The sequence below is a fragment of the Channa argus genome, chromosome 6 (genome assembly GCF_033026475.1).
Source record: "Channa argus isolate prfri chromosome 6, Channa argus male v1.0, whole genome shotgun sequence".
Taxonomy (NCBI): Eukaryota; Metazoa; Chordata; class Actinopteri; order Anabantiformes; family Channidae; genus Channa; species Channa argus.
The window spans coordinates 3355258-3376678 of record NC_090202.1 but is presented as its reverse complement, the minus strand read 5'-3'; the positions used below and the strand labels follow the sequence as shown (position 1 = coordinate 3376678).

Sequence of the window (21421 nt, the reverse complement as noted above, 5' to 3'; positions counted from 1 at the left end):
GTTGTTTGACTTTCAGGTTGTTTTTCCACAGCAATCCAAAGAAATGAAGTCTCTGTTTTACCTTCTTCAGCACTGCTGCTGTATTGATGGTTCTTCCATTTTAGTAGTTGCAATACCAAATGTTACAATAGTACTAACCTGTTTTGCTTGTAGAATGAGTTACAGTTAACACATTAACTGCTTTTTTCAGTAATCTTTAAAAAGTCAAACTATTTTCATGTGTTAAATCATGTAGTTATTTTATAAAATTAAAAATATTTGTATTTGTTGGAATTTTTTGCCCTCCCATCTGATGTCAGGGGCATTTTTTGGATGGATCCTGTGTAAAAATGTCTAATTTGAAATCAGACCTTAAACTTTTTCATCTTACTACTTTAAACTATATTACAATAGATAACTAAGATTTCTACCTCTCTATATATCTATCTATCTATAGATAGATAAAATAGAAAACAGTAGTTTAGATAAAAATCAGTTTATGTAGGTTACCATTATTCAAACTTGTTATCAGCTATTGGAATATAACAATTTAGAGGCCCGACATAACATTTAATAATAACCCAAATGTAAACTTACCTTTATTTTATAACCTAATATAATTTTATAGTTTTTTAGTTTTAAAATGCAAATTCAATGGTTAGACTAAAATAATGGGTTTAAATAAATTCACGGATTTTTGGCACAGTTTGGTGGGTTTTAAGTGATAAAAACACCTTAATATGATCCTAAATCCACAAAACTAGGTCTCAACTTTTAAGGACTTTAAAGATTTTTAAAGATGTTATTTCATGATGATTACACTGTTCCAAAAGATTTTTATAAATGAATTGAATACATTACGTTTTATTAGCTAATGTCTTAAAATCCCTGCAAAAGTGCTTATTATTAGTATTATTACTATTATTATTATTGTTTAAATTAATGTTTTTTAAGGAGAAATATAGAGATTTAACGATTATGACTTTAATTATACAGTTTTTACACGATTAACTTAAAACGTTTACATGTAATAAAAGTAAGTGCCTAGTTTTTACGTGGCTGCTTTCTGTGTGAATTGTTTGAGTTTGGATCAGCATTTTGTATCTGTAAAAAATGTCGTAAGTAAAGAGTCGGGAAACGGGGGCTGTTCAGACACCGCCTACTGTTCCACCGAAATCGAAACCAATGAGTCTCCGCGTAAAAACGTCGCCCATTTTGTAGCATCAGAGACCAGCAAACAGACTGCTTTCAAAATTCAAGGTCGAACAATGGCTTTTAATCAACAGTCACCTTTCTACAACCCAGTAAGTAAAACTCTTTCATTTCAAGTTTCCCCGAGAACCTTGGTGGACAAACGACTGCTTTTGCTCGAAGTTACCACATGATTAATTGCAGTACAGCCCACATTGGAGAGTCTGGCAATTGAAACGTTGTGTAGACAGTTTAACGTTGTATATTTTTATTCTTTTTATTTTATTTTTTTACGTGTTTGAAGCGTAGTTCTTTAAAAACGATTTGGTTTTTGGATAAAATTTAGTAACATGCAGTTATAAGTTATTACAGCGTTTTTTTCCCAATAACTTTCTTTTTCTTTGAAGTCCAAACTACTTTTTTACAGCCAAGCCTCCTCCCAATTTATGCACAAACCTTAGATTTCGAATAAAAAACATGCATTGTGGTCAAATAAGCTATTATTATTAGCCTGTTTTTTCCTAATAGTTTTGACACTTTGTCTGAAAAATGTCTTTTTCATGAGATTTCTGATACATGATAGCACACAATAGCACACACAATAGCACACACCCTATTTTTAGACAATAGCTGTGTAATAAAGGCTAAAGATCTAGAAAGGTCACTTTTGAGATTTAAGGCATTTATGGTTTTCTGTATATTTCAGATCAACTTTATACATATCTGAGTCCACTCAGTACTTGCACATTAATATATAATAAGGGGTTACACATTTGTATTTCAATAGGTTTGTCAAATTTTGTTGGACACACCTTTTTTTTTTTTTTTGGTATCTATGCCTGCCATCTTACCCTGCCTGTTCTTACTTTCCCTTTTTAAGTTTTTTTGGTTTGCAAATGTGTTACATTTCAAATAGAAACAGCAGGATGGCAGATGTAGTGTTTATCAAAAAGCACAGGTAGAGGAAAAGCTTACATTACATCAACAGTTTTAAAAAATACCTTTAAAAAATGAAACATGCTTTATGTAGTAGCTTATTTAACTCAAAGAAGTTTCTAGAATCTGTGAGGTAAAAAACATTCACTGCAATCAAAGAGTTACCTAGAAGTTAAAAACGTTACTCCAGATTTTAAATGCTGTTGTTTAAAATACCTCCTAAATCTTGTCTGTATTTTCACAAAAATTAGGATGAATCCTCCCATGGGCCATCTAATAGATGATGTTTGCAACTGTAAAATATCTTTACTTTATCCCCACTGATGTGACATTTTAGGTGTGATGTTGATTTGAATATGTTTGGTTCCTGGTTAAGAGACCACACGATGTCAAAAGAGGAAGCAAACTGTTTAATGTTTGTTGACTTTGTGAGACTATTATCTACTTGAGCATGGACTTCGAAACCAAGTTTACACTGCAATAATTGTTGCAACACTGCATGAGATGCATCATTCTCTTTATTAAACAATGTAAACAACTATATAAAACAAATTGTGCATTATGCAAATTGTTATCTATATGTCTTCTTTAAATAATATATTTATATTCCAGATAGTACAGACCCTAATTGTATAGTACCTTACTAGTGTTCTCATCTTGTAACACACAGATATTTTGGAAATCAAGGGTACTTTGTGAAATGAATTCCCCATCCCTACTTCTAAAAGTCTATAAACAAAAAACAATTTCTAATTTCTCATTTTTGTGCAACTAGTTTTTATATCAACTATAGGTTTGAAGTCTTTGTTATTGCTCAGTTTATTTGCCAAGATACTATATATATACATATAATTCAATTCAATTCAACTTTATTTATATGGCGCCAATTCACAACAAAGTCAGCCCAAGGCACTTTACATTGTAAAATCAAGATTATACAGATACATCATATTGCAAAAAGTATTGGCTCACCTGCCTTTAGACCCATATGAAATTTAGTGACATCCCATTCTTAATCCATAGAGTTTAATATGACGTCGGCCCTTTGCAGCTATAACAGCTTCAACTCTTCTGGGAAGCCTTTCCACAAGGTTTAGGAGTGTGTTTATGAAATACATGATACACAGTGCTCGCAGTCTTCGCTCTAATTCATCCCAAAGGTGTTCTATCAGGTTGAGGTCAGGACTCTGTGCAGGCCAGTCAAGTTCTTCCACACCAAACTCACTCATCCATGTCTTTATGGACCTTGCTTTGTGCACCTGAATTCATTTATTTGGATGGGTGAGCGAATACCTTTGGCAATATAGTGTATGTAAAGAAAATCTAACAAATCCCCTTTAGCAAGCCTATAGTGGAGAGGAAAAACTCCCTTTAATGAAAGAAACCTCCAGCAGGGTGGGCGGCAATCTGCCTTTACCATTTGGAATGAGTGGAAAGTGGGGAGAGAAAAGAACAGAGCAACAAGAAGAAACAACAAAACATTGGGCAGTATGGCAGGACCAGTAGCTGAGTAATATGATCTGTCTTGCTAATTCCAGTCAGTACTCTTGCTGCAGAAGGTGACTAGCCTATACTACAGTATGTTGTACAGATAGCTACACTAGTGCTGAGTCTTATGTGTCCTCTTGATGCTGTTGTCTTTGACCAACAATAAAACCAGTTGATGTGAGGCATGTGACTAGTCAATTGTCAACTTCAGTAATGAACTTGCTATGACGTTCCCTACAAACCACATAATATTTAATGGTGCTACTAAGTATCCAGCATGATTTCTCCACAGACCTTAACCAGGACCTTACTTTTGTTTAACTGACCCTCTTTTAGCTTAATACTTTGCTCTTTCAATGCTGTTTCTTGAACATGTATAAGTAAAGACAAATCAGTTAGTTCTACAGGAGAAGGCTTTGATAGCTAAAGGCTCTGCCTCCCATTCTATCTTTGGAAACTCTGGGGACCTCAAGTAGGCCTGCAATATGAGATCATAGGGATTATTGGGGATTATTATTATGTATTGGGATCATTATTCGATACTATGAAGTTTTTCAGATATAATAAGGGTTTTGTCTGTAAGTTTGAGGGCTGTAAATTCTATTCTAGATTGCCCATATTCTGCATGTGGAAATAGGTTAAATAAAAGACCTTTATATTTTTTAGGCATGTTTAAGTTTCACTAATTAATTTCTTTATCTGGTTTCACAGATAGATATAGCTGGGGCTAAGTGTTTCCTAATAATGTTGCCTAAGAAAAATTGGAACAATTAGTTTTTTGGCATTTGGCCTCTGTACACCTCAACTGTGAATTTAAGAAGAAGCACTGAAGATTTGAGCTTTAACTTAATGGCTCATAAATAATGAAACAAATGGCGACTAAGCAGTTGCATGCCCAGATATAGCCTGTTTCCTAGTTATTTCATAACTAATCAAGGAGATAAAAGGCCTGGAGTTGAAAATGAAGCTGTGTTTTAATTCAAATTTACTATAGTGATGTAGAGAGGCCAAATGCTAAAAAACTTATCCTTGTTCCAATTTCCAACTTACAAGTGAGGTACAAGGCAAGCCATCAGAAGAACTGTTTCCCTTTCAGAGATGCATTTGCATAAAAGAATAGATAGGATTTAGGTGCATAGGAAGGTCTGTAAGAGTTCTTGAAAAGTTTTTGGAACTGCTGAGCTTGCAGAATTAGGTAGCTCGTTCCACCATCATGGGATCACTGAGCTGAAGTTTTGAGCTTGGTGTTTTGCTTGGTGTCTTTTGTATCGTGCTCAGATTACAAGACATTGTTCATTGGCATAGTTAAGTCGATGGGAGCGATTGTAGACTTAATAAGGCAGTTGAAGTAAGCAGGAGCTGTTGAGTTAACCAGCCTGTAGGTAAGAGACAGAGCTCTGAACCCAATTCGGACAGAAGAGTTGTGTGACACGAGTCCTTTTTGGCTCATTAAAAATAAGGTGTTTCATTATGGATGCAATTTTTACAGACTAGGCGGAATTCTTCTAAATTAGTGGAAAACCACTTCCTTTCTAACTGATGACACCTGGTTTAAGCTGCGAATTTGTGAATTGCATCATGATGTCAAAAGCATGTTGACATGCAGCTTTAATTTAAGTCAGGTGAGCTGAGTGTGGCTGATCAATCTACTTCCTGTAGTTTGAAAAAGTGTCATAATTTAACTGAGTAATGCCATACCCTGCATGATTATCTCTTAAGCATGATCCATCTACAAATAACAGCAAATCTGCTGTCATACCTCCATTATACAGATCCTTTCCAAGTTTTCAAAAATGTTTGCGTTGCTAGATTTATTGTTATGCAATACTATTTACAATATCTCTGGCACAGAGATACTGTAAATTGTTGCATAACAACTTAGATATGAAGTGGGTTACTATAGTAATTTAGAGACTGCAGAAGTCATTTTGTAATTACTTTGGAAGAAACCTCTTGTAACAGGAGTTGTGTTGAACTATTTAAATTGTTCTTGTATGATTTGTTTATGGCAAACATGTGACAAACAACTGTGGTGTAGGCCTACTAGTGCTGAAAATGGCTATGTACAACAGATTGTGCCAGAATCATCCATCCATCTGTAACCACTTACAGTACTCACATCCTGTTTGGGTTGCAGGGTGACTGGAGCCTATCCCACCCTAGACGGGTTGCCAGTCTATCTCACTCACATTTTTTGGAAATTTTAAAGTCACCAATTAACCTAACATGCCTGTTTTTGGACTGTGCAAGCACAAACTCCACACAGAAAGACCACGGTTGGCCGGGGCACAAACCTGCAACCTTCCAGCTGTGAGGCAGCAGTTCTAACTAGTCCACCACTGTACCAGAATCAATTTGAATGATGGATGGTTCACAGTTCAGTGACATTAACAACTGCACTCCCCGTTTACAAAGGACAACTAAGGAATCTCTAATCTTTCTTGATACTGCTAAACTGAGAAATGAGCAAAATAAAAAGCAAATGTTGGTGTCTTTATTTTTCCTATAATGTCGGAATCCATCCTCTGCCAACAAACTACTAAAACTAGCTTTTATTACATTTTTCTTCTGTTTGTGTTATAAATGTGTTTATAATACCCAGATAATTTTTAAATACATTAAATGTAATAATTTTGCTAGATTTGACATTTATTTTGAAAATGATTCACTACAATTCCAAAATTAATGGTTACTGATAGTACTAACCTTGTAAGTATGAGGCCTTGAAAGTATGAGACTGATATACGAAACAGACAATATAAGCCTAACCTAAATGCCCTGGTTTCCTTTATATAACATTGCCACTACAAGATTATTAGAGGGTACAATGAAAAGCAGCTATTAACATGTTATCTCTTTTCTCATAGAGAATCCCCTTTACTGGATCGATCTATGGTGGTCTGCAGGAGGGGATGTCCATCAGTATCAGTGGACGAGTCCTCCCTGGAGCTGATAGGTCAGACTGCTCTTTTCATTAATATTTCAGTTTGGCTTTTTCACTCCCAGCTGTTAGTATCATCATTTTATTACATTATGGTATGCAAATAGTTCAGATTTACATTGGAAAACAAAAAGCAGGTTAGATAGCTTACAGTGCATCCAGAAAGTATTCCCAGCCCTTAACTTTTTTCACATTTGTTAATAAATTAGCAAATATTTCAAACATACTTCTTTCACACTGTCTTCTTTCACAAATTATGGGATATTGTTTGCAGAACTTTGAGGAAAATAATGGATTTAATCCAAAATGTGGTAAAAGTTAAGTGCTTGTAAAATTTAAGCGTATTTTCATTAAAGACATTTTCTGTTCAGTATAGATACTGTAACCACACTAAACGTTTTATTATAGCCTCTTCAAACATTCAAATACTGAAATTCTGACTTTTGGAGAGGGTGTATGTAATGCTCCAGGTTGAGTGAGAACACTTCTAACATTACTCAGATTTTATCCTGCAAAACCCCTAGTACAAAGTCTGTATTATGTACGTGTGCCCATTCATGTAGCACGCTGCTCTGTCCCGAAGGCCTTAACTGTAGTTATGTGTAATAATACAATATTAGAATATAAAGGCACATTACAGGAAAAGAGGAAAGTTTTCAATTTTACATTACATATAGATTTGACATAAAGAATCGGATTGCATTTGTATAATTAATGTCTTCAATTTTTCTCCAGGTTTCATGTGAATTTACAATGTGGTTCCAGGACCAATGCAGACATTGCCCTCCATATTAATCCACGTTATGACAGGCACCCTGGTTATGTCGTCACCAACACCCAACAGTATGGCAGCTGGGGCACAGAAGAGAGGACACATAACTCTCCATTTCCTGCTGGGTCTAATTTCAACCTGCTTATTGTTGTCTCCCACAATTCCTACCAGGTCTGAAAGGCCAAATTTCATTTTATGGAATTATATAAATGGCTTTTATAAGTGTGAGTGTATGAAGTAAGTTTAAGTCATTTTAAGGTTCTTTGTTGTACTTGTGGACAGTGCTTTTGGTGTAATTTAGCTTATATTTAGTGAAGTAATTATTATGCTCACACAGCCTTTTTCTAAGGAGTTCTAAATTAATGCCTGCTTCTCATCAGATGTCCAAATCTCAAATGGGTCTTTTGAATACTGTTTCAAATAACTTGATACAACATATATAGAGAACAAAACTGTGCCCAATCAACATGCAGACAAATGATCTGCTGTGGCGACCCTGAACTCACAGGATAAGCCGAAAGGACAAAAACCAAACAAAAAAAGATTAGTTTACAATTAACTTTATTTAAAGCAATACTGAACTACCATAGGCCACTATGTGTTTAACATGTTGGACAGCTTATTATAGCTGTCAATTATAAAAACAGGTCACTGTGCAAATGTGAAATTTGGTCAGACATGGGCAGACTTTTGTAACAGTGAGCATAAGTATAGCAATAAAATAGCTAAATCCAATTAGTAAAAGCATTTCCAAAATAAAAAGCATTGTGAATGCTTCTGTTCTGAAAGTATTTTTCAAGCAAAGCTGAAAAAAAGCTAAACCCTTTTTGCTGAAGGAGCTGAAATATTTGCTTTTGCTTAATTGAAACTATTTAAAAATATGTGAAAGTTTAGCTTTTGCTAAAATAACTGAAATGTGATCTAATACGTAACGTAATAGCTGAGTGCAAAGTTCAATTCAAATTCCTGAAGAAAAGTAGAATTTATAAACAACTATGACCACTTCATGTCCATTTCATCATCATGTTAAACTGGGGCCTGGTGGCTCAGTGGGAGAGCATTGGGTTGGGATGCAGAAGGCAGCGGGTCTTCAGGTGTGGCCAACAGGTGTGGCCCCACACAGCCACCAAGGGCAACCTTGGTGCCGGTCCCAAGCCTGGACAAAAAATGGGAGGGTTGCGGCAGGAAGGGCATCCTGCGTCAAAAACAAATACCAAATCCATGTGCGGAACATGTTCCGCTGTGATGACCCCTGAAGGGGAAACGCATTGATATTTAAGTTGACATCTCAGTAGGGGGAAGTATGGATCTCAACAGTCACAATTTTGACAAAGTTCAAGAGATTCTAACAATCAGCAAACCTGGACTTATTATTGCAGGTAGACTAAAACCACAACCTAATTTTACCATTTAAATGCTAACAATGCCATCAAAATGGCTTTTATTTTGAAAGTACGCATGTGTGAGTGTGTGTATCATGTAGGAATAAACACAGCTCGTTTTGATAGCTCTGAGGCTGTTCACATCACCTGATTCAGCTTCAGTCTGTTACCATAGCAATGAAAGCTTTCAATCTGTTGAGTCACTCACATTTACTGAAGACAGGTTAGAAACTGCTCAGACTTTGCCTTGCAAAATGTGCAAATGTAAAAACGTATTAGCCCTATTAACAAAATAAAATAAAAAAAACAAAACATTCTGCAATACACATTAATGTAGAAGCTGAAAATTCACCAAAAAGTACCTCAAACTAAAATTGCAACTATTCAGAAAATGAAATATATATAAAAGATATTAAAAAGGTGAATACAAGGTTGATAACTGAAGGTCTTGTGATTCGCTGAAAGTTTGAATGGTCTCTCTAGGCTGAAGTATGCAAAACTAGTTAAAGCTTAAACTGGACAATATATTTACTGTACAAAATATTTACTGTTTATGTATAATAACAACAACAACGATGATAAGGATAACATACTGTGAATGCTTAGATTAAAGAACCAGAATTCCACATATGGATAATAGTGATTTATTAAAGAAACAGGTGCAAGGAGTGTGGATGGACTTCAGACAGGGAGAATGCTCAATTGGGATGAGGAGATGATGAGAGTCTGTGCCAGTAGAGAGAGATGAGGGGAGGGGAAGTCTGATGATCCAGATAGGGACAAGCGAAGGGTGTGGATGAGATGTCCAGTAGTGGATGTAACGCAGGCATTAGCAGAAGGATAAAGCAGGTAGAACTACTGAGAGAGGGGAAAGAGGCTGACAACCGATAATCTCAATTTCCAACAGTCTCAAAAATACAGCTCCTCCTAGTACTCACATGATCACATTAGTTGGTCCTATGATCCAACAAGTCAGGTCTGTATGTATAAAGAAAGACTGAAGAGTCAATACTGGGTGATCACATAATCTGGCATTTGTAACAGGGAGACAGGTGCTTAAGTAGAGAAGAGAAAACACAGGTGAAAGAAATGATATTGATTGTGGAGGTAAAACTAGAAACACTGAGAAGGGGAGAGGCAGGACGTGATGATGTCAAAATAAAAGCTGCAACAACTTTAAATTAAAAACAACATGGCATCACTCTATGGTGATAAACATAATTCATGATAGAGGGTAGTAGGTATAAACAACAGTTAGGAGCAGATGAGATACTGCTGAACAGAGCAGCACATGACTATGTTTATGGAGGCATCTGAATTGTAAGATGAATTATATGATTTGTATTACAAATAGTATGAACTCAACAAATATTTATTTAGCAAAAATATCACTGCCAAAGATTAGTTTCATCTTACCCAAGTCACTGCCTTTTTCTGCTACCTAGCTTGTACCTCGCCTGATTGCATGCAATGCAAGGAAAGGCCTCCTTAGTGACCATCATTGGTGAGCCTTGCTTCCAGGTCTAACTGTAGTAGGGGCAAGCAAAAACATAAAATTAAATCTCAACTCACAAGATTCTGTATCTAGGAAAGTAGCAAAGCAGACAGAGATAATAATTGGGTGTAGTTGGGTTTATAACACCGTTTGAAGGCTGTTATTTCTAAATATTCTTTGCATTGTATTCATTTTTTATGTGTCTATTAGAGAGTATATGTTTTTTCATGTGCATGCAAAAATATTCTTCACTGCTTATATGTAAGGCACAAATATAACTGAACATTTCGTTTCCTCAGCTGAACGTCAATGGCTGCTACTTTTTGGACTACAGACATCGTATTCCATTTCACCAGGTGGACACTATATCTGTAGGTGGGAAAGTGGAAATTTCCTCTATTGCCTTCCAGCACTCAAGGGTAAGAATGTTACTATAAATAATTAAAAAAGAATAGAAGACATTAATTGTATCTTATGTCCTTTTTATAATTTCTCAAAACAACCCAAACATCATAAATAAACCAAAATGTATAGATTATGGGTAGCATTACAGAAACATGAGATAAACGTGAGTTGTTGTTTTTTTTATGTCCTCTGGACAGCCAGCATTTCCTGCTCAGCCTGCATTTGCTGCACATGTAGCCTACCCAACTCAGGCTACCTTCCCTACTTGTCCAGGATTTCCTCCTCATACTGGATTCCCCATGCAGCCTGGATTCCCCGCGCAACCAGGATTTCCTGCTGCATTGCCTGTGAGTATCAGCCAGAATGATTTGCAGTTAGAATAAAAAAGAATAGAATAGAGTTTTATTGCCATTTGTACTCTCACTTTACAGCACAGGTACACTGGAATGCTTGTGTATATCTCAAGTCAAACTTTTAACATTTAAAAATTTTTTTGACAAAAACACATTGTAAAATAGAAAGGAAGAATTAAGAATAAAAACATTAATACAAGAAAATCCCAATATGAATAAATAACATTATGACTACAATAAAATAATACTGAACATATAATTTGATATTGCGCAGTCTGAAATGTCCTGCACCCTGTAGACTAGTTACCCTACCCTGGCCTTCTTCAGCAATGTGATAAAGGGCAGCCTCTGCTCAGCTCTTTTCACTGTTGGCCCAGCTGAGGTTCTCTGATATGTTAAGGCCCAGGAAATTATAGCCAACCAACCAGCACCAACCTGTGTCCTCCGCGTACTTAATGATTATGTTATTGTCCGAGTAGAGCTATAGCCATGTGTGTATAGGGACAAGACTTTTGGCCTGAGGCAGCAGCCCTGAAGGCTTCCTGTACTCACTGTGAGCTCAGCAGAGACCTTCTATCACATCCTCACCATCTGTGGTCTATTGGTTTAAAAGACAGAGCTGTTATCCATGACTGTGTGTTGTGAGAGTCTAGGTGTTGTACGATATAGTGAAGTGCAAGTGCCACTGCATAATCCACCGCTCCGAGCAGAAGGCAAACTAAGGGGAGTTCACTAGGTCAGGAATTTATTGTGCTTGTTTTTGTTTTTTCTGGACTGGTACCATAACACAGAACTTGAAAATGTGTGGAACTGTTTCTTATGACAAAAATGTGTACACCTCTGCCAGCTGTTCTGTGCAGGTCTTAATGACTCTCTGTGCCACCTGATTAGGTCCCTCAGCTTTGTTGGGCTTTACCTTCCTCAGTTCTTTAAAGACCTGTCTGCTTCTCAGTACCAGTACTGCAGTTAAACCTGGGTTGTTAAGGGCTATTGTGCTGTTGAGATTTTTTGGTAAGGGGGCATCTCGATTCCCAGTTCTGTTTGCATTTTTCCTTTAGTTTGTGATTGCGCACCTTCCCTGCCACATGCTTTTTTTTGTCCTTTTGGCTTATCCCGTAAGTTCATGGTTGCCACAGAGGATCATTATTCCACATGTTGAATCAGCACAGTTTCTTGACACAACTCTCCCCAATTTCTACTGGGCTTGGGACCTGCACTGCATAGCTGATGATGGGGATGGGCCGTTGAGGGTTGGGTGCCCAGGGGCACTTTGAAATGTGTTCAGGATGAGCAGGCCACGAACCTCTGATCTTATGGTCTGTGGGTGTTTCTACCAACCAAGCCACTGCTGCCCCCCTGCCAAATTCTACTTGTGTTGTTTTTCAGCAGTTCTCCTTACTTGGGTGCTCGTTCACATCTGTGACCACAGTACCACAGTCGCCAGTACAAGGTAGTCTCCATGAAAGCATGCACAAATCCTCATTAAACCAGGGGTTCTGATTGGGGGGCACACAAATAGTCTGGGAGAGAATGCAGATCAAAGTGCACCATTCATAATAACTGCAGATGTATATTGTCTTGACCTTCCTTAAAATATATAGCGAAAATTCACAACAAACTCATCTCAAGGTACTTTACAGAATAAAGTCAAGATTATAAAAATGTATAGCGAGAACCCAACAATTCCCCCTTGAGCAAGCCCTAGGCAATAGTGACATTGGGCAGGTTGGTAGGATCAGTAGCTGCACACTGGAAAACACACAGCTCCAAAGCCAGGGACACCTGCAGAAAGGGACAAAGAGAGGGAGACAAGGAGAGAAGAGGGAGAGAAGGAGAAAGAAAACTACAGGACAAAACACAGAGTCAGAATCTATATGAATGTTAAAGTCACCCACTATAATGACTTTATCTGTAGTAAGCACTAAATCAGATAGAAAATCTGAAAATTCAATCAAAAAGTCTGAATAAGGGACTGGAGGACGGTACATGGTAAAAAAATAGTGTTTTTTGAGTTTTCCAGTTTGGGTGCAAAAGGCTGAGTAAGGATTTAAAATGATTTATAACTATGTTTAGGTCTAGGGTTTATTGGTAAGCTTAAGTGGAAGACTGGTGCTACTCCTCCACCTCGGCCTGTGATTCCAGGAACATGATAATTAATATTACTTGGGGGGGGTTGACTCATTTAGACTTACATATATATATTGTAAGGACACTGCAGAGAGGCGTGTAGGACTGGATCTCTGCATCCTAGGCGCAACTCTGGATTGTCATACTTTTGGTTGTCTAATAAAACCAGCCGTATTTCTTGATAAGAAAGCTGCACCATCTAAAGTAGGATGGATGCCATCTCTCCTAATCAGCCTAGGTTTTCCCCAAAAACCTTTCCAATTATCTATGTAGCCCACATTGTTTGCTGGACACCACCTACACAGCCAGCGATTGAACAACAATATGCAGCTGTACGTCGTCTCTGGTCAGATTTGGCAGAGGTCCAGGGAAAACTACGGAGTCCAACATTGTTTTGGCAAAGTTACACACCGATTCAACATTTATTTTAGTGACCTCCGATTTGCGTAATCGGGCATCATTTACATTACATTTACATTTAGTCATTTAGTAGACGCATTTATCCAAAGCGACTTACAAGTGAGGTACAAGGCAGCAAAAATCTAAGTCAACAGCAGTTTTTTGAATACTGGGAGTGAGTTTGCTGAGCGTGCAGAGTTGGTAGCTCGTTCCACCATCGAGGGATCATTGCGCTAAAAAGTTTTGCTTGGTGTCTTCTGTGCGGTGCTGGGACCACCAGACGTCGTTCGTTGGCAGACCACAGTGGGTGGGAAGGATTGTAGACTTGAATGAGTGAGTTGAGGTAAGCGGGAGCTGTCGAGTTAACCACCCTGTGAGCAAGAGACAGAGCTCTGAACATGATGCGAGCAGCTACAGGAAGGTCCTTTTTGGCTGATTAAAAATTAAGCGAGCTGCCGCATTTTGGATCATCTGCAAGGGTTTGGTTGTTGATATCGGTAACCCCATCAACAAAGCGTTGCAGTAATCAAGACGAGACGTGACCAGCGCCTGTACAATGAGTTGGGTTGTATATTCTGTGATGTAGGGTCTGATCCTCCTGATGTTGTAGAGAGTGAATCTGCATGCCCTAGAGACTGAGGAGATGTGGTCCTTAAAGCTCAGTTGGTCGTCGATGACCACCCCCAGATTTTTGGCCGATTTAGTGGGGACAATCACTGTAGATCCAATGTTGATGCTGATCTTGTGTTGTGTCGATGGTCTGGCTGGGAAGACAAGGACTTCGGTCTTGGAGAGGTTGAGTTGAAGATGTCTCTCACTCATCCAGGCTGAGATGTCTGAGAGACAGGAAGAGATGCGTGATGAGACAATGGAGTCGTCCGGTGGAAAGGACAGGAAGATCTGTGTGTCATCAGCGTAGCAGTGATAGGAAAGACCGTGTGAGTGAATGATGGCACCTAGGGATGAAGTATAGATAGAAAAAAGAAGAGGACCAAGAACTGAGCCCTGCGGCACACCGGTAGAGAGGCTATGAGAGTGAGAAAGATGCCCCCGCCAAGATACCTTGAAGGTTCGTCCCGATAGGTAAGGTATCCAGAGATCCCTAAGTCAGAAAGTGTGGACAAGAGGATCTGATGGTTGGGTTGGCTGACAATAGATCAAGTAGAATTAAGACAGATGACTGACCTGTGGCTTTTGCGGCTCAAAGATATTCCCCAACAGTCAGGAGTGCCGTTTCTGTGGAGTGACCCCTCTTGGAGCCAGTCTAGTTGACATCAAGGAAGTTGTTTTGGAAAGGAAATCTGAGAGTTGGTTGAAGACTGCTCGTTCCATTGTCTTGGCCAGAAAAGGAAGGAGGGAGACAGGTCGGTAGTTCTCCACTACAGAAGGATCAAGAAAAGGCTTCTTGAGCAGTGGGGAAATCTGGGCCTGCTTGAAAGAGGTTGGTTGGTTGTTTTGAGAGATGTGTGACTTGTGTAATAGCTGGCATTAGAGCAGGAGCAGCTGCCTAAAGAAGAGTGGAAGGGATTGGATCCAGAGAGTAGATGGTCGGATGGTTAGAGAGGAGGAAGGTGGATACGTCATCCTCAGTCAGAATTGCAAATGATAAGAGCAATGCAGTGTTGGAAGAAGTTAGATGGATGTCATCATCTGGAGGAGAGAACTGGGATCTCATGTCTGCCACCTTATTAGTAAAGAGGTTGTCGGCAGTGAGTGTGTTGGACGGAGGAGGTGAAGGTGGGTAGATGAGTGATTTGAAGGTGGAGAACAGCTTTCTGGTGTCCGAGGTGTTGCTGAGCTTCTCCTGGTAGTAATCGATCTTTGCACTGGTGACACTGTAAGAAAAAGGTCCAAGCAGATCCTTATACTCAGCAAGGGCAGATGAAGTCTTGGATTTTGCGCCAAGACTCATTAACTCCCAAGGCTCATTAACTCATTAACATCATTAAATCATGTGAGAATAATAATCTTACTATATTTACGTTTATCTTTAGTCAGGAGTTTCAAATATGCTTCATTGTTGCCCGCTCTGGCCCTAGGAAGACCTTTGCCCATGGCCGCTGGAGTCTCTAACTTCACAATTCTGGCCATAGAGCTGCCAATTACCACAGTTGGTTTCTCAGCGGGTGTGTCTCTGAGTGGGGAAAATTTACAGGGGCCAGCTAACAGGGGCCTGACTAGCTGGATTATTTTCCATGGTGTGGAGCCGCGCTTATAATTCCATGAGCCTCGCCTCCAAAACTACAAAAACTGAACATGAGACACACCAAGCAAGTGAGAGAAGGAGAGATAGAGGTAGACATATGGATAACTGCTAAGATAGCGAAGCTAAAATTTGGAATTAGTAGACTTTTGCCAGTTATGTTTTATAAGCGAGTTCTTGTATAATATAAGTGTATGTCACGTCTCAAGTATAAAATTGTTGCGTGGAGAAATCACTTATTGAAGTATAATTTTTTTTTTCTTTTGTACTTTTTGCTTATCCCATGAGTTCAGGTCTACCACAGTGGATCATTATCCGCATGTTGATTTGGCCTTACTTGAGATATTCCAAAAAGCACAACAATGGCAACTACACAAATCATAGGGATTAAGGTTCAGGTAGCGCACTAATGGAGGCAGAATGAATTACCAGCCATCACAGATATTTATTTTATATTTAAAGTAAATATCTGTGCCTATTTTTAGAGACTCTCCTGGAAGTTATTCACATTGTTGTGCTCATTATTTGTGTCTGTTACAAAGATTTCCATCAAGAACAAAAAAACAGATCTTGAAAGAAAGGAACAGAGAGTGGATCATAAAGGTGTTAAACAAAATATAATTTTTTTTATAGATCAATAGATTAAAAATACAGCTACTATTATTATAGTAGCTGTTATATTAGGTATTATAGCACAGAACGTATGCTGAGAGTGAGCTGACGATCTGGCAGGAAACTGTGTGGAAAGCTGGACCTAAATAGTGAGGGGAACAGGCGCAAACAAAAAAGAGGGATAATGAAAGGTAAAGTTTAAGGTCAGGACTAGGAACAGAAAGAGGGGAAAAGGGGCTACGAAATAAAAGGCAGGAAGTGTAACTGAGGGCCAGATCGTGACAGCCTGGCCATACCACATCTAACTGGCTTACAAAGGCAAACTCTGACTCCAATTACAGTCTTTAATGCTAAAAAAATATGAATAGTATAATTAATAACAATTACAATTAATACATTTAATAAATACTTCCTATTCCATCTCTATACAGGTTGTCCCATACAAGAGCGTCATCAGTGGTGGACTGCAACCTGGTAGGACCATAACTATCCAGGGGACTGTACATCCCAATGCCACAAGGTCTGATTTAATTACCAGTAATTGCTTTATTTTACTTCGAAACCAGCTACACCTCAAGACTGATGAATGAGTTCACCAAGTAAGAATATAGAGGATAAAATACGACCTAGTAAAAGACAACAACAGACAGTGCTAGTTTTTATTCTCAGAACAATTAAACATTTGTTTTTCTGACTTGAAGTCTTTTAACCTAAAATGATTAGTTGAATAAATGTCCGGTTGTGGTAAAAACTTTCTCATGTCAAATGACAATCCGACTCTTTAAACTAAAAAAAAGATAAAACTGCTGATTTTCAGTTTGGAATACACATCAATTTGATACTTAGCTTAAATTTGGTTTACTGGGTAAAATTGACCCAATTGGTTTGTTGAAGGAAATTCAACATTTAGATTTACAGTGAACATGGACTGTAGAGTCTCAAGAAGACACAAAAATGTTTCGGTTATTTTAAGGACAAACATTGTTGCACCTTTGCCTACTTGCATAACCAATATGAGGTTAACATAGTAATGGGTGCATTAGCAGATAAGTTTTACAAGTACAAGTACAAAAAGGCAGTATCGGACCATATACTGGTATTGAGATATCTCCAATGTTTTTGATATGTTCAAGGTCAGGAAGGCCATCTTTATCCATTCAACAACCAGCATCAGTGTGTGTCCAAGTTTCCATCATTTATATGAAACGTTTCTTGTATTAGTTATCACTATGCAACACTTAACCAACTGGTAATGTTGCATCATATTCACCAATTCCCCCCCCAAGCACTCGTCTGAGCCACCAAGAGCAACTTGGGGCTACATTTTCTAACTCAAGGCCATTTCAACATATGAACAGGAGGAGCCAGGAATATAATCTCTTGCACAACATGTATATTTCCTAATTCACAGCTGACCACTGAACACTTCAACACAAATAAAGAGAACTGGGAAGCAGTCTAGCTGAATTTCAAGTGTTGTTGCAAAAGGTCTGAATAATTAGGCCAATGTTATATTTCATGCAGCAACATGACAAAGTCTAAAAAAGTAAAGAAAAGTCTGAATGGACTGTGTGTTGTACAATCATTCTGCCTCATCCAAAAGCTAAGAAATAATTTAAATCCCAAAATGCCATGACATAAACTCCATGATAAGCAAGCTGGGTTCTATATTTTAGACTGATATCCCTCTGTAGGCTAAGACATTTTGTGGAGGCTGGCTGGAAAGCAGGCTAATGGTTGCTAGCTGTGCTAATGCTAGCCACTAGAAGAGCAAACTAGCGATTAGCAGACGATGTGATTGGTAGTTGCAGCTGGTATACTGGACCTGATATACTGTAGTTTTCTGGTCTGTCAGATAGTACAACATCCAGGACACAGGGAAGGTGACTTCGCTGGTCCAGTCTGATCAGATATTACTGCCATGGTTTAAAGATGCAGAAAAAATTATAGTTCAGCCAATTGATGAAATCCGAGAAAGGAGAAGTGTCCAGGGACTGGAGGTGTGATGAAGAAATGATAGAATAAAACAAATATCTAAACATATTTCAAACTGATGTCTCTATTTTTTCATGCAGACTTTGTCATAAGATGCAGTGCAGTGTTGGTTCACAATCTAAGATGTTTCTAAACATCATCAATAGGAAAAATGTAAATACTTTTTTATTTATGTAGAAGGCATGGTGTCATACTCTATCTTACATATATATGTTTCTTTTCAGGTTTCATGTGAATCTCAGCCATCACAGTGGCATTGCTTTGCACTACAATCCACGTTTCAATGAGAATACTGTGGTTCGAAACACCAAGCAAAGTGATCACTGGGGTACTGAGGAGCGTAGTGGAGGGATGCCTTTCTGTCGGGGACATTCTTTCACTGTAAGATTGCAAATATTTCACACACTAAACACACTGACAAAATAGAACTGCAATGTCAATAGTAATAGACCCACATGTATTTCTCAAAACAGCTTGTTCATGATATGTCTCCATCACTGCATACCACCCCTCAAATGATTATTCTGAGATGCACATTTTCTGATACCACAATTCAATTTCTTTTTTCAGTTGACCATCTGTTGTGAGAACAACCTGTTCAGGATGGTTGCCAATGGGATGCAGACACACACCTACAAGCACCGTTTCACCCCCCTTCAACACATTACCACCCTAGAAATCGATGGAGACCTTAGTCTGACCTCTGTGGTGGTGTAAAGATTCCCAGATTTGGGTTCTCTTGACAGCTTTTGGTGCTTTCATACATGCATATACAACTTGTTGCCAGAAGCTGTTCTCCAGGGGATCTGTAGTTTTGGGGGGGGGTGTTGTGTTGAATACATACCAGCTCATACCACATATAAGTTTTATTTTCTGTTTTTTAATTTTTAGGCCACTGCACAGGTGGCAGCCATGGCTGGAGGAATTTTGATTTGAGTTGTTTTCTGTCTCATTAGAGACAGAGAGAATTTATTAGATTTTGGCAATTAAAGATCAAGGTCATGGTTACCTCATAGCTGTACCATTCTCATCAACACAGTATCTCAGGATAGTCTGGAGTGAATTTTAACATATCTGTCACATGAGTTAATTTGAACTAAAGGATGAACTGACTGACTTAGATTTTTGCTTACATTGTACATCACTTCTAAGTCGCTTTGCATAAATGCATCTGCTAAATGACTAAGTGTAAATGTAAATGAATGACAATGAGACTGGACAGACGTCCATGTAAACTGCTGCTTATACTACAGTAACAAAGCTTTAATTCTATTTTTTTTCGGCCACCAGTTTATTACTTGCTTCCCTGGAATCACGTTGACTGATGCATGTCTAGCTGTCATTGCACTGTGTCAGAAAATATTTGGCCCAGCTGACCAAACCTTTTGAATCTGTATGAGGGCTCCATAAGACACAATCACTATAAGTACGTATTTCACTGATTACTGAATTCATGCTAACTAATTCCTTTGGGTATGTACTAGATATATTTAATTCTTGTATATTCATACTCTGAAGAGAAGAAATCATTAACCATTTAAAGAATTATTGACTTACTATGCTATAAAAATGTTTTGATTGTAAATGTTGATTGACATTTACTCTACGGGTTGCATGCCTCACCTTTACTCTTCCAAACATACTTCTGATGGCAAAACAACTCTTAGTATATCTTACCATAAGACTTTACCCGAGAAGTTTTTTTGCCTTGGTCATCTAGTCATTTAAAAAACTAAGTTGAATTTCAAAGTGTTGATTTTGGAGCAGTGTATTCTTTCTTGGACAGCAGCATTATAATCCATGGCAATATAAAACTGGGTTGACCGTAAGCAGTGACACTGGTGTTTTAGCAGTAATGTCAGATCTGTTTTTTGTTGGTTCCTGGAATATTCCTAAACATCTTTACCAATGTCCTGTCCAGTTACACTGAGTGAATCTTGTGAAATGATTAATTGTTTATGTAAAAATGTCATGCCTATTGGTGGTTTTTGTGATATTAACAATTTCATGTAAGAAATATGCCAAAATTCTATAGGATAATTTTAGAGTAGGATAAAAAAAAAAATTTCCTTTTGGTTTATCCTGTGAGTTCAGGGTCGCCATAGTGGATAATTTGTCTGCATGTTGATTTGGCACAGTTTTTACACCAGATACCCTTCCTGATGCAACCCTCCCAGTTTCTAAGGGGCCTTAGACCGGCACTGCATGGCTGGGGATGGGCTGTTGGGGGTTCCGTGTCTTGCCCAGGGACACTTTGACATTTACCAATTCAGCAAGGGTATGTGAGTATAGAAATGGGCCAGTAGAGCAAGATTAGTATAGTGCATGCTTGTAATTGTAATTTGCTATGCTTTTGTATCTGCTAAATAAAATTTTCTACAAGAGTTGATGTTTGAATTCATTCATCTCTATAAAGGGCATTAAAAAATGGCATCCTCTGACCTTGTCTGTCATCTTAGAAGTGAGATAAGTTTAATTGTTCTGCTAGCATGAACAATAAATAATAATGCAGGGCTCATTTTTATCAGCCCAAAAAGGACACATTGTTTACACCATTGTTCGGATCTCTGCACCGGCTTCCTGTAGCTGCCCACATTAGGTTTAATGTTTTGACACTTGCCTACAGTGCTCCACTCAACAGCACCTGCCTGCCCAAACACACTCATTCAGTTCTACAAACCCCCAACCCCGCCTACTGCACTCTGCCTGTGATCTGTGTTTCAGTGATGAAACTCCTTCACAATTTCACAATTGCACTTACAGTACATAAAAAAGTAAATTATGATAAGAGGCATAGATATTATAATCTAAATGTACAAGCTTACAAAATTAGAAATACTAATACTAATAATGTAAACATTAACATCAGCCACCAGGGTCCCTAAAACTAAACCTTGCATAATTTTTAAACATGAAACAGTTTTAAAAGGTTTCTTACATGACCTGTTCTCTGTGGACTGGTGGTATTCAAACAAAATATAAGTAAGAATTTAGAATAGACATTTTTCTATAAAATTTGAGATAAGAGTTTCATTATTGTAACTTGTGTCAGATAGTCACAAGTCAACAGTGAACCACGGGTTGAGTTCCGGATTTCACCACTCCTGGTGTAGAGCATAAAGACAAACAGGATAACCACACTT

General features: G+C 38.1%; 1 protein-coding gene and 1 long non-coding RNA gene across 2 annotated transcripts; one reads left to right on the top strand and one right to left on the bottom strand.

Moving 5' to 3' along the window:
- Window positions 1–1131: 1131 nt before the first annotated feature.
- Window positions 1132–20662, top strand: lgals9l3 (lectin, galactoside-binding, soluble, 9 (galectin 9)-like 3). The gene is made up of 8 exons (XM_067506441.1): window positions 1132–1283; window positions 6462–6550; window positions 7271–7478; window positions 10484–10603; window positions 10787–10936; window positions 16715–16803; window positions 18503–18659; window positions 18849–20662. The coding sequence occupies exons 1-8, from the start codon at window positions 1248–1250 to the stop codon at window positions 18993–18995; spliced, it is 996 nt and encodes a 331-aa protein (XP_067362542.1). The 5' UTR covers window positions 1132–1247; the 3' UTR covers window positions 18996–20662.
- On the bottom strand, window positions 9393–10218 carry LOC137128433 (uncharacterized). Its single transcript, XR_010914564.1, has 3 exons — window positions 10106–10218; window positions 9628–9667; window positions 9393–9547 (listed from the first exon to the last, which is right to left on the bottom strand). It is a non-coding gene; the product is annotated as an uncharacterized lncRNA (long non-coding RNA).
- Window positions 20663–21421: the final 759 nt, after the last annotated feature.